General features: G+C 39.9%; 1 protein-coding gene across 8 annotated transcripts in view; it reads left to right on the plus strand.

Annotated features, from left to right (window-relative positions):
* ptprfa (protein tyrosine phosphatase receptor type Fa) overlaps positions 1-13,898 on the plus strand; it is a 391,566-nt gene that overhangs the window by 146,216 nt on the left and 231,452 nt on the right. For all 8 annotated transcript variants that reach the window (XM_067598003.1, XM_067598002.1, XM_067598006.1 and 5 more), the window contains exon 3: positions 11,144-11,289. In XM_067598003.1, coding sequence (XP_067454104.1) covers positions 11,144-11,289 — 146 coding nt within the window. The remainder of the gene's footprint in view (positions 1-11,143; positions 11,290-13,898) is intronic.

A 13,898-nucleotide genomic window follows, 5' to 3' on the forward strand; every position in this document is an offset into this window, starting at 1 on the left:
CTTATGTACTTCTATTGATGGAATTAGACCCATTAAAGGACCAGTGTGTGGGGTTTAGTGGCATCTAGTGGTGAGGTTACAGATTGCAACCAACTGAATACCCCCACCCCACCACCCTTTCATGCGTCTCTATGGTGGCCACGAAACTCATGAAAAACGTGAAAAGCCCTCTCTAGAGCCAGTGTTTGGTTTGTCCACTCTGGGCTACTGTAGAAACATGGCGGTGCAACATGGTGGACTCTGTGGAAGAGGACCCGCTCCCTATGTAGATATAGAGGGCTCATTCTAAGGTAACAAAAACACAATGATTCTCACTGTCAGGTGATTATACATGAAATAAAACATACTTATGAATATTATATTCCATTTCTGCCAAGCCTGTTCTACTAGATGCCACTAAATTCCATGAATAAATAAATACTGGACCTTTAATGAATGCACTAATTCTCTTTATTCACATTTTAATTTCCAGCATAGCAAAAAAAGCCCTTACTTGCAGGAGATTAACATTGATTTGTTATTCACTAATCAATTTGGAAAACATAGTGAAACTCCAGATTATTATTATTTATTTATTTATTTATTTTCTCTTTTTCTAATTTTTGTTAAGAGAAAAGAACAGCAACACTACCAAAGCAGCATAAAAGCCAAATAGAGTCATATATACATTCAGTTATGACTTATTGCTATACTCAACATTTCCTTGGTAATGGTATTTGCAGAAGTGAATTGCACTGACACAGACACAATCCCTGCTGCATTTCTCTTCTTCTTCTGTACTACGTCTGCAAACCACTTTAATGGTTTGTCTGGCTACAGCTATGTGCCATCCTTCTCAATAAATACATGTAAAATGAGTTTAAAGGAATTTTAGTGGCTTTTCCATTATTAATGAGGAAAAACTGGGCTAAGTCGAGTCCACTTTTTGATTTCTTGTCCTAAATTTCTTCTTAATTGTGTTTCTGTATGCATAAAATGGTTTCTAGTCCAGTTTTCAGTTGCAGTTTGGCTGCTGTCTGTCCTTCAGCATATGGCTGCAGTTGGTTTTAAGTTTGTACAATGAAGAATAATGGAGCCTAGTAATAATGGAGACTAGTGTTAGATTTGGCAGGGGCTTGGAGTGGAAAATTTGATATGTCCTCTAACAAAATAAGGTATGTGACATGCATCTCTGCTAATGTAATTTTACTAGCAGAATAAGCCTGTTCAGACTTGAAGCACAATCACACATCACAGAAACAATGTCCTGTTTTCTCTGGATTATCCGCAGAACACACTGTCAACACGTTGGATGTCTTTGGTAGAAAGTAATTCCAGTATCATTCTGTATCAGTAGTAGCATCAGTAGAGTTTTTTGCTTAGACAAAAGCAAAAAACTCTTAGACAAAAGCACAAGCAAAAAAGCAAAAAACTCAAAAGCAAAAAAACTCAGAGCAAAGACACTTTGCTTATGAATACTTGTTTTTTTGTTTTGTTTGTTTTTTGGGCATGCAGGCTTTTATTCTCAAGTGGACAGTATAGAGATGACAGGAACTGAGGTATAGGAGATGGGGAATGGCATGCAACAAAGGTCCCCAGCCAGATTTGGACTGAGGATGTTGTGGTTCAATGGCACCTTAACCACTAGGCCACTAGGACGCTCACAGTGTATGAATACTTGTAAACAGGACTTAAAGTGGCTTTATACTCCTTAAGACATGCTTGTCAGATGGTGGAAAAGCCCTAACACCCCCTCTATATAAACAGGGCCTGTGCATGGCCATTCACACCCACCTCACAGTGATTGGCCAACTGTGCAAAGGTGAGAAAGGAGTCAGGGTTTGAACTTCTCTCTCCTTTTTCATTCATGACACAAATATTTCTGTCACTTTTCATGTGAACAAACAAGTGCAACACTATGACTACCTTTCAGACTGTTTGAAAATATGCGCCGTTATCCCCATATTTAAATGATATTGCATCTGCCCGATCCCCCTTCCCCTCTCGGTGACATTCAGCTTTTCACAACTATAAACACATTTGATTTCCCATGTGTTTGGACAACACGACGTATGAACCAGTTCTGAGCAACCATAAATTAACCCTTACCTTGATGGTCTTCAGAATTAACATAAGACTTGCTTTTACAAGCCTTGAGACTTGATCAGACTTCTCTTAACTCACCTGAGACTTGACTTGGACTTGTCTTGATTGACTTGAAACTTGATTTGAACTTATCTTGACAGACTTGGGACTTCATTGTGATCTGGCATTGAAACAGCCCTGGAACAAGAGAATTAATGTTAAGAGAGAGGGGCGTGTGTGTGACTTAAACCATGTTAAGTTGAGGATCTACCTTTTCAATACAATAATGGCAGTCTAACATACCAACTAATGGTCAAAAAACCATATTGCACATTTATACGTGTATATAATAATTTCCTATACAGTATTATCTGGATGATTATATTCAGCTGCATCTGAACTAATCCTGTCATTCATTGAGATAGGCATTTCCATTCCTGTATGAAGACAGAAAGACCTCTAGCGTTTGGCTACATCATAATTCCCATAAACAGCATGTATAGAGAGCCAGCTTGTGTCTCCTGTGGGCTGCTACTTCTCTCTGCCTCCCTCCTGACTCAACAACCTCCCCTATGTGGCTCCAGCCATGCATGTCCTCTGTGAGATTGGCTTTATGCAAAAATCAGCCACTAAATGAGCAGGGAGGAGTGGTTGGCATTTAGAACATGCTAAGCGTATTATAGTCATACTGTATCTATAGCTGTTGTGTGGCTTTCTGTTACTGAAGGGTTGCTGGATCATTTCTGTTAGTCCGTGTCAGTCGATGTTCAATTTATCACCACCTACAGTTGACAAGATTTTAAGTTACATTATGAATGAGATTTTCAGAAGATACTGTTCCTTTGCTTAGCAAGATGATCTCTTGTCAGAATAGTCCAGCAGTCAAAATTTTTCGGTTTTCTGGTAGATCATTGGCTTCACCACCCCACGCTAACACTGTAGTATACACTATGATGTGTAATAGCAGGCTCAATGTGAACTCTTCAGAAATAAGAACTAATGCAGATGTTCCTCACATGCAGCTTTTGTAATAACTGGATGCTGGAAAGAATAAAACTCTACAAGTCAACAAATGTTTCCCACAAGAAATAAATACCTCAAAGCTAACTGCTAATTCTAATCTTAGTTACATTTTTGAAAAGTATTGTTCCCTTTAGAATATATTAGTTTTTCAGATTGGGGGTATGTTTTGTGGTATGTTTGCATGAGTAACAGCTTTCTCCATGTCAGTCAAGTCAAGATGTCCATCGAGGAGTTGGCCATTTAGAGCCAATGATACAGCTGGATTTGGTGGAAAATGCTTTTTGAGAGAGCTCTTATATATCGAAGTATCCAAGTAGCAATGATGATTCTGTTGGGAGAACAATCAAACACATACATGAACTTTAGATCTTCATAAAGTCAACAATACAAAAGCTCAGCGGATGAGGAGGAGGTCAGGGTGGCAGAGGGAGCTGCAGCAGCGAACAGTGTTGGCATGAAGGTAACAGATTAGCCAGATTATACAGTAAATGTCACTGTATACACCTGTATGAATATGACTGGCTGTTACTAGTCAGATGATGAATCAGTCACTAATGGTGATGCATGAATGATTCAGCTGATGCCAGTCAACTACTTTAAGGACAATTTATGTGATTGCTAGGCTACATCAGCCCCCCAAAGCTTTTTATTAGCATAATGAGAAAATGTTTATAGTCATCATATATGCAAACTGTTCACTGGCAACACTAGGTGTTGATATTGAAGTTATCTGTAAACCGTTCACTTATTCATACATCTTCCTAAGAACACGCGTGATGTTGGATTTGCCAGTGAGCATAATTTAAACGGAAATTACATTTCCTCCTAAATGGATTTGGCAAAACAAATTAGTAGTATATAATCATATTTTGTGGGAGTTACAATTGACTTCAGGACATCAAGACTCCAATGAGGTAATCTCCCAAAACTCACAGTATTCATTTAAAGACTAGCAGCAGTCAAGCTGATGGAAACAATGCTGACAGAGGTCATGGAAAGGTTAGTTCACTTACACACCAGAGTGAAAACTATTAGGCCACTGATTTGAAAGAGTGACATTTCTGCTCCAATCTATAAAGATTTGTTTTGACTCTCTCTGAGCTTTAGTCAGAGTTTTGCATACTGCCAATGCTAAAACCCAATGAGTCACAGGTCAAAGGAAAACGTCACCCTTGGATTTTGCTGCACATCAGTTTTAATGTAGTTGTAATTTTCCTGGTAGTACCACTTTCCTACAAACTGCTTCAGGCAGTTCCTCTCCAGTGAGTGACAATTTGTACATTTTGTACATTTAGTGCAGCCAAAATGTAGCAGTTAAATCTTGCAGAATGTACTCCATGGTGCCTAGATGGCTGTTTGGAACATTGTAGTGTTTCTGTATACAGTATCACTGCTGTGTCTCTGTAGGTTTCCATCATGGATGTATTAATTTTCACCACTGAAGTACTGCTTTCACCAGGCTGACTGACAGCAGAAATTTACTGAACCAAAATAGTTTTCATGTCGGCTCCACAAGAAGAAATCAACAGTGTTTGTGTTTATTGTTTCATTGATAGGGTTTGTAAGTTCAAAACTGCTGAATGGCTGGAATAGTGTTGTGTGCCTCGGTCCGAGCCACTTTGTTTGTTTCCCATTTACAGAGCCAGGGCTTTATATGAACACTGGATTTTTTTATCAAAAAGTATATTGAACAATCTCTCTCCAGAATCACTGACTCTAACTTTAATTGATACAAGTAGCATACAGATGTTCACGTGCAATCGGTGTGGCAGACTGAAACACCCCTGTGAGAATATGGTTCTGCCTGATTAGATTGGATGACCTATTTAAGGGGAGAGTGTTGGTTTAGGAGAGCAGAAATGAAAGGATGGCCATGTAGCTGTGTGCAAGCGATTATGCAAGGTTGTGGAGTTAAGTTTTTTTGAGTTAAGATAAATTTGATTTGCTTGTTTTCATTTTTGAGACACTTTGAGACGCCTCCTATCACCTTCCTTGATGTTCTCGCTAAGCTCCGTCACTAATAATGATGTGAGGTCTTGTTACCTACACTTGTCCTGTTACCAAAAGCAGCTAGAAGAAAACACCTCTCAACAAGTGGACCCAGATATGTAGGCACGGTGCCAGCAGCTGCTATTTAACAGCTTCAAAGTGTGCAAGGATGGATTTTTCACCTTGAAAGTGGTTCTGAAATGCACATAGCTCTTGGCTAAGTAAACAGTCAAGTAGTTTAGCATACATTTTGAGAGGTTCAAAGGTCAAGGCATTTGTGTCCTCTAACTGTTATCAACCTGTCCAGAGAGGTTAGCCATCGACCATCAGTCAGGCAGCTAGCAGGAGCTCATCTACTAGCTGTGTGTTGTTAATGTGCTGCAGACCTTTCTAATCTTCACCATTCAGATCACCTCAATATGTGTCACTATGAATATGATGAATATGAACTTTGCAACAAAGATGGAAGAGATGGTCTGATAATGCCAGGATTTATTATGACTGGAAACACAAGTTCCCTCTCTGACCTGCACATTTCAAGCAAGTGTAGTAAAAAATACAACATTTCATATAGTCATTTCTTGATGAAGTGATTTCATGGTGCTTCTTTCAACTGGTTTGAAAGATTCTTTAAGTTCTACCTTTTCCCATTTTCTTCCCATTATAAATACCTATCCTTGTGGATTATATGTGGGAGGTCAAATAGACATATTTCTAAGAAAATCATTCCAAGAGAAACAGCAAGCACAGGGTTGGAGAAGAATGCAAGTGAGAGACAACTCGCAGCTGCCAGTGAGGTGAAGCGAGGGCACCAGCATGTTTTACATTTAGAGTGTCAAGCCTCAGGGTCAGCCAACAGCAGCCATGGGAAATAAATAGCTTAATAATGGTACGATCCGCCCGCTTCTCTCCACCCACCTCCTCTGCCTCCTTCAAACCTCTGATAAAAACCTCTGTGGTGTCTTGACTCTTGCATGCTAACTTATTTTTGCATAGTGCTGTAAAGGGCACTATCTCCCTGATGTACACTGACCATCCCCAGGACCCTACAGTAACCTGTTGTACAACTTGTATCACTTGGTTTCCATGGAAATGTACCTGGGGAGCAGCTTTTGGCTACATACGCACAATTGGGTTTTGAATCACATTGAACTTTAAAGAGCATACTTATCAGTTGCCAGAAGTTACCGTGAAAATGTCTTGCCTTGCCTGTAAAATGCTCCTCATAGCTCCCTGCTGGGGAAATAGGATTTAACCCCTGCCTGGAACATTTATGTTCCTCTTTGCAGCCAGCCATTTTGAAATCGTTGTTGTTCCGTTGCTGTTAGTGTGGAATACTGATCAATGGACACTTCAGCTGCTGGTGTTCCATCGGATGACACACACACATAATAGCAGCCCTGGCTTATAAAGGAAAAGCAGTGCAATGCACACATAATGTTACCTGATTTTATAGTTGAAATGAACATGTGAATGACTCTGTGAAGACAAATCATAGAAAGGTGGTATGATGGAAGACAGTAGATGTCACATTTACATTCATATGGTTTCAGATAAAGCAGGCTGCTGTAAGCAGTGCTTGGCTACATCCAGAGAACATGTAAGTCTTTCATATTTGTTATTCATAGAGTTAGGGCAAGTGATATTTTATTGTCACACAACAGTCTCTATGGTGTATAAGTCACATGGCAACCATGTTTCAGACAAAATATGTTAATTAGGGCTGTCACTTTTTATTTGCACCATCACTACATTGATACCATGTTGTCCTATCAGTAATGTAACAACAAGCTATGCTGAACAAATAATCATGAAACCAGCTATCTGAGAAGTAATGTGAGGAAGCATTTAATGTTCGACATCATAGATCTACAAATAGTGGATAAAGATTTTGATAATACTACAGCCTTACAATAAGATTACATCGACACCAAATCTGAAGCCAGCTGTTAGCTTGACTCTCAAATGAGGCAGTGGACACCGCCAATAAATGGAATAATGTTATGTCTACAATACAGTATACAGGCTACATGAGTGGTATTCTAATTCATTCAAACAAATAGGTTCTCATTTCTTTGAACTTCGAAGAAGTGACAGCCCTAATGTTTATTTGCTTTGCTAAACAAGTTTTGGACCATTGGATTGGTCAATGCAATATTTAGCCCAAGACCGCCATCTTTCCCTAACCTTTACCGAGTGCTAAAGATAACCCTAGAAACCAGATAACCATAGAAACAGTCGTGCTTTAGTTGCCAGGAGCACATATTGTCGTCAGTGAAATGCGTTGTGAATGTTCTGCAGATTTATACGATATAAACATTTCTTCATTATGTTTTAAAAGAACATAATGTGAGGGGGTTGCTTATGGACTTTATTCTAGACACTGAGTTTCCCAGGCAACTTTTTTTAATGGCCAACAGAGGGGCTATGATGTTGAAGAGTTTTCATAGATTTTTTGCCATACATTCACACCTGGAAGCTACCCAGTACAACCACAGTGTGTTGTGATGACCGAGAACAGCCCCATCTGAGCTGTTTGGGGATAAGAGCTTTGCTCAGGAGCACCTGAGAATTGTTTAAGAGGAAAGAACAAGTGAATCAAACCAGAAACGTCCCAGCCACAAGTCTACCTCTCAAACCTTTAGGCCATCCACACTTACATAACTTAACATGTATGTGTCTGTGTTTTGACTGAATTAACCTACTTAATTGTGTGTGTGGGTGGCCTGCCACTATATATATTATTGGGTATTGTATGGAAAGGAGCCACAAACCACACAAGTAGAAGGCAGGCAGGCAGCAACCTGTGAGAAGTCTGATCTTGGGTTTGTGCTGTTACCTCAATGTTTTCAAAGTTACAGCAGTGAACCAAGGTGTGATTGGAGGAGAAGTGCTGACAGGGGACAATCAGAGGGCAGCAGCGAGGCAGGGGGGAACTACTGGATGACAATACTTTGATGCCTTCAAGCCCAGACACTTCAAGTATCATCCACTTGTCTCTGCACAAACACTGCCACACACTGACCCTGCACTCAAGCAGCCTGTTGCACCTACAAACCAAAACTGTCAGCATCATGATCTGTTCTCTGGGAACAAAGGTGTGGCCTCTGAAGTGGAACATACAGTTTTCTGTTTTTGTTGTCAGGGGAGATCCTACATGGAATATCTGATTTGTCTAACCACTCCACATTTACAGCTGTCTTTCTCTGAAGGAGAACAGGGCATTGTGAGTGTTGTGAGTGTTGCTAACAGGCCTGGCTGTCCTTCCAGACAACGGCCCAGAATTCAACACATGAGTGGAGACACAGAGACTCACCAGCCCAACACAAGCAATATAAATAACACCACAGATGACTAGCTTGTTCCACAAGACAAATTATGCTTTGGAGTAGTAATTAGTGTCAAAATTAAATTTGACTATGATTTTATCTTAAGAGAAGTACGATTTATCAACGGTGTTATCAGCATTTCCTGAAATTAATGTAGTAACACAATGTGACTCAAAGTATAATCAATTTGAGTCTGAATAAATGATGAAATCAGCTGCAAACTTTGGTTGGTTAGGCTTAGTTTTGAAAGTGTCCCCACACCAAAGACCATGTTGCTTATAAATGCTTAAAGGATCATTCTGGTTCATAACAATCTGGCTCTTATCTTTATAGTTTTGGCCATTAGTCCTATGGGTAATAATTCAGAAGATACCAAGTTTATTGCATTCAAAAGGTGAAAGTGACATTTCATTTATATCTAAATAAAGTGGTTTTCAGCACTGAATGGGTTACAAATAAATCAGCAAGTAAGTGGTGAAGTTCCAGTAGAAATGCCCCAGCTTCATCCCAGCAACACTGGAGAAAAGAGATGCATAAATGATGCATACACGCAAAAACCATGTGCGGTGAGAATGTGTGCACCTCACTTCAGACCAGGCGTACACATGTTTTTCTAAAGTGATCTGTGCATGATGTGATGAAGTATAAGGTGAGAAATGCAGTCTTTTAGTGAAACATTGTTTAGGTTGATAACCAGCTGTACTTGTTTGATAGTGTGTTTTTTTTTTTTTGCTTTAACACAGAGAGTGTAAAATGCCAATCAAAGGCACATTTATAACCATAATACTGATTAATTATTTATCTGTGATTCATTTTATCATTCTTCTAAAATACAGTACCAGTCAAAAGTTTGGACACATCTTCAAGTGTACATAGAAGTCAACATTTTATTATTAACAGCAACTCCTTTTATTTTGTCCATAGTTGTGACACACTTTGTAAAGCTGGTTGATTACATTACTAAGATATTACTGCTGATGATGGTTTACAGGACAATGTGATGAATTGATGATATGGACACTATAGAAAACCACACAGCAGCGCTTTAATGACAGCTGTTCTGGCTGTTGGAGAGCCTTGCGAGTGAAACACAATCAATGAAACCATTTGTTTCATTGACATGAGTAGGAGCAGGCGGCAAATTGATATGAAAACAGCTGGTTTAGGGTGTGTCTTCATCCATTCATGGCTAATTGTGGGGGAGGAAATGAGGCTTGTGCACATGCACCCAGTTCTACAATGACTTTATAAAGATTTATAAAACAGAACCATGCACAGCTTTATAAATCTGATGAAAAGAACGTGTATGCATATTTCTTTCTTTGTGTGTATACACAGTTTTAGACATGAATCTACACAGAGTTTTATCATCTGGCCCCAAGAATGCTGTCTCTTGAGGTAGGAGAAATAGCTCCAACCCATCACTTATTAGGCTATGTTGTGAGATGTAGTCCACGCTAACAGTTTACGCAACCTACATGAAAATGCATGATGAAAAAGAGTAAAGTGCTGAGTGTAAGGATCCCTTTATATGGTTGCTTACGGCACCAAGGTCACATGTGACTTTCTTATGTAAGGTCTTGACCTCCTGTGTGTGTGTGTGTGTGTGTGTGTGATGAAAATACTCTCTGGCGGTCATCTAGAATTCATAGAACCATATTACATTCATATCTCTTATTTTATTGAAAACCTTTCTTATTGTCAGATCATGTTTAGAACAGAAATGTCACCATGTTTCCAAATCTCATTGTAGACCGAGGTTGTAATAAACCAGACTTGTCCTTTTAAGGTACACTATGGAGTTTTCCAGAAAACCTAACGTGTTGACCTTCCATGTTTCTCACCAGAACACATTATGTGTATCCTTGAGGCCTAATAGATGTGCTGAATTAATTTCCTTCCCCATAGAGCAAACCCGATTTTTTGAATATTTTGAATCTTGCATTGTTCCATATTTGCTTGCTCATAGTCTTCCTCTTTGCTGGCATACTGGCGATCAGTTTTACACTGAGGAATTCTTGAAAGCACTACACATTTGCATTTCTGCCCCCTGCAGGAAGGTGTTTTGCATCACCCATGTGCTCGTGAGCATACATGTACATCCTTGTGTGTGTGCTAGCAGAGCAGGAGATGTAGACAGTTTGAGCGCCCACTCCTCACAACATTGCTCAATAGTGCCACTAGTGGTCAAAAACTCCACAGGGTGTCTTGGACACGTGCCTGACCGTGACATGGAGTGTGAATATGACTTATCTTTTGAGCAGCACTATTAGCCATGCATGACGTGTATTGCCCTTTGAATAGTGGGCTTTCAGGATTTTATTGTGGTGATGTACAGTATTGGTCCTCCCAGTGCGCACCTCAGTGTTAGTTTATAATACATGTTTATTCATGCGTTCAAAGCAGATTGTTCAAGGTTTATATCTGTTCATTCACATCTGCCTGCTCCCTGCCTCTATTAATAAGACTGACAGGTGCTGCTTATTATCAGAGGAAGGATGGTACTCTGCTGTTTTTACTGGCATTGCTTTTGACTAGGTGTGGCTACAGGCACGATACAGCTTTTGAAAGAGCATATTGTTATAGTTAAGACTTACAGCAGATGTAGAGATGTAAAAATCCCTCTACCTTGCCCGGAGCTGTTTCTCTGTCAAGGCTCTTCATCTGATATCGGTTATCCTCTCTTCCCTGCACTCTCTCTTCCCTCCCTCATCTTTGTCTTCCTGTCTCTCCCTTAGGCATGCCCAGCTTCATCAAGTCCCCCGATGATCAGACAGGGATTTCGGGAGGAGTGGCATCGTTCGTATGCCAGGCGGTGGGTGAGCCCAAACCTCGTATCACCTGGATGAAGAAGGGGAAGAAAGTCAGCTCTCAGCGCTTTGAGGTACAACTCAGGAACCGGCCTCAAAGCCCTCCCTGTCTGATGTGTTAGAGCGTGCGGCACCTCCCCGTCTCACACCTTCACTTCTCATTAGCTCTCTGCATTTGTGTGTATCAGACAGACAGACACAGAGAGGTTATGTGCCCGCTATTTTATACTAACAATTACAACAGAAGTGTCAACAGAAGACAACACTTTCTCAAGTGGATGTGTGTGTGGCAGGCTGAGCTGGAGGCTGGAGGCTGTATTTACTAATTACCACCATGCACACAAACCTATACAGCAGCTTTCCTCCATTTATTGCCTGTTAATGCTAATCAGGTCTGTTGCAATATTCTAATGAGGATACCTGAGGCACAGCATCACAGTAAGTGCAGAGTTCAGTGTCTGCAGGTGAAATAGTGGCACTTGCAGGTTAGAGAGCAAACTGTGATAAGCCAGTGTAGCTGAGCCAGAGGCCTGAAACTGACTGCTGTCAGGTTTATTCAGTTTGTGTTTAAGAGCAAATTTATTCAAGAACACCATGACACCTCTCCATGATTCCACTATTTTATTTTATCTCAAAATATTTGATTAATCAGGCATTGATAAAACAGTTTTGATGAATGATAAATGTAAGAGACAAAATCACCTAACTAGGGCTGTCTAACTAAATTTGTATAATTAGTAATACTTAAACTCGTCTGTAAAATGAGTAAATAACAATTTAGTTGCCCACAAAGCAACACAGACAAGACAGGCCTCTAGTATCAAGACGGCGTGTATTGATGGAAAGACCTGTGGATGCATTTATGAGAGCACATTCAGAGTTTTAGACTTTTGGATGCACTTTCTCACCCTCTAGTTGACTTTGACAGAAACATGAACAGAAGAAAAAGAAACTTGCTTGAGTCCAGTAAACATACCTCCATTTTTGTCTGTGTTACAGTAATGCAGGTGACTATTTCAAGACTAAAGTATGAAGCAGATATTACTTTATCTTTTACTGTTCCTCTTCCAAAATCAATGGTAAATTTATCCTTCTTGCAAGTTTTTATTCAAAACACAGAAATGGAGCTACACTCCAGAGATCAAGATGAATAGAATACTGTGATGAAGGAACATTTCACCCGGTGCAACAATACGGTTCTATGTACATCTACGTGTATTTGATAGTTGGTTGAGGACTGAGTCCTATGGCCTGGAAGCTTGTTAGCAGGATAAAGCAGGATAGTTGGGATTAGTTTAGTTGGGAAGTACTGCAATTGTCCCATCTGACTGCATGTTAGTCTAGCTCTTTCAGAGTGTAAAATTAAAGGGTATGTCTGCTGTCTAGCTGGCGTTATTTCATATTTTTCTCAACAGTTCTCGTCAAAATATCCAATAGAAAGACCAAAACATGGATTTTGTAGAATGTGATTGTTTCACAGGTGTCAGGCCAGCAGCCAACTCATAAATGAGCAATGTTACTGATTTCTGTAGTTTGAAAAAAAAAAGTGAAATTTAAAATATTCAGCATGATACCATGTCTATTTAATACATACTTTATGCATTGGTTCAGACCAACTCAAAGTTTCCTGTTGAGTCTTTAATGCATTTGATTGTGCATTTTATGCATGCAACTGCATTAAGACACGCAGCAGCTGCCTAATAAATAGAACCACATGAGCCTTCCTGCAGGTCTCTGGAGCAGCAGGAAGGGTCATTAGCTGCCAGCCAACCCAAATGACTTCAAGTGAAGTGACTCAACATGAGTCCTGCGTAGACGGAGACACTTGGTTCATGTCGTTGTGAGTAATAGGAATTATCTTCCACCTGTCTGCTCAGCATTACTCAAACTGATGGCTACCCTGTGTGTAGGGTGTGTGTACCTCCTCTCAAGGCAGAAAGACAGTCCAGCTCTCTGCCTCACATGTTATTCAGTTTGATTCAGTTGAATCAGGCTTTTATAGATTAATACAAGAGGAAGAGAAGTCAAGGACAGATATCAAAGGTGAAAGCATCCAATCCATAAACTATTCAGAGCACAGGAAAGAACCTTGATATCACTGATCCTGACCACAGTTGTATGTTGGCGTTTTCTCAGCTACTTAGTTTAAAGTTTTCAAATATATGTTTCATTTTCTTAATTTGGTCCAATTCAATTGTTTTGCCAATAATTTATTGTATCACACCAATACAGTGTTACTCACATCTCTTTGCATAAATAAGTCTCAATACTCATGTTGAAGTCTACCAATCTTACCTGGTATTAACACGTGATGTGTGTCTGGATATGTTACTCGGATAACGATGTTTAGTCACAGGGCTTCGCATTTGCACCTGATATTAATTTTTTTTATTAATTTATGATATGAAACATGATGCATTGCAGGTCAAGGAAAGTGTTGTGCGTCTGCCTCACAAAGTCTTTGCTTTGTTACTTCTACTATGAGAGAGTAATCCAAGCCAGCAGAGAAGGTTGCTAGTACTGGTATCAGTCCAGCCACCACTGCATTTTGCATGTCGTGGAGATCCCTCCAGAGTTTCCTGTGGCGATGCTGCTGTATGGGGTCTACTTATTTTCCTTTATGGAGGGAGAGCTCATCTGTAGCTTTGAGTAAGGTGACCTCTTAACTTAGTGGGCTGATGTT

The sequence above is a fragment of the Thunnus thynnus genome, chromosome 8, assembly GCF_963924715.1.
Source record: "Thunnus thynnus chromosome 8, fThuThy2.1, whole genome shotgun sequence".
NCBI lineage: Eukaryota > Metazoa > Chordata > Actinopteri > Scombriformes > Scombridae > Thunnus > Thunnus thynnus.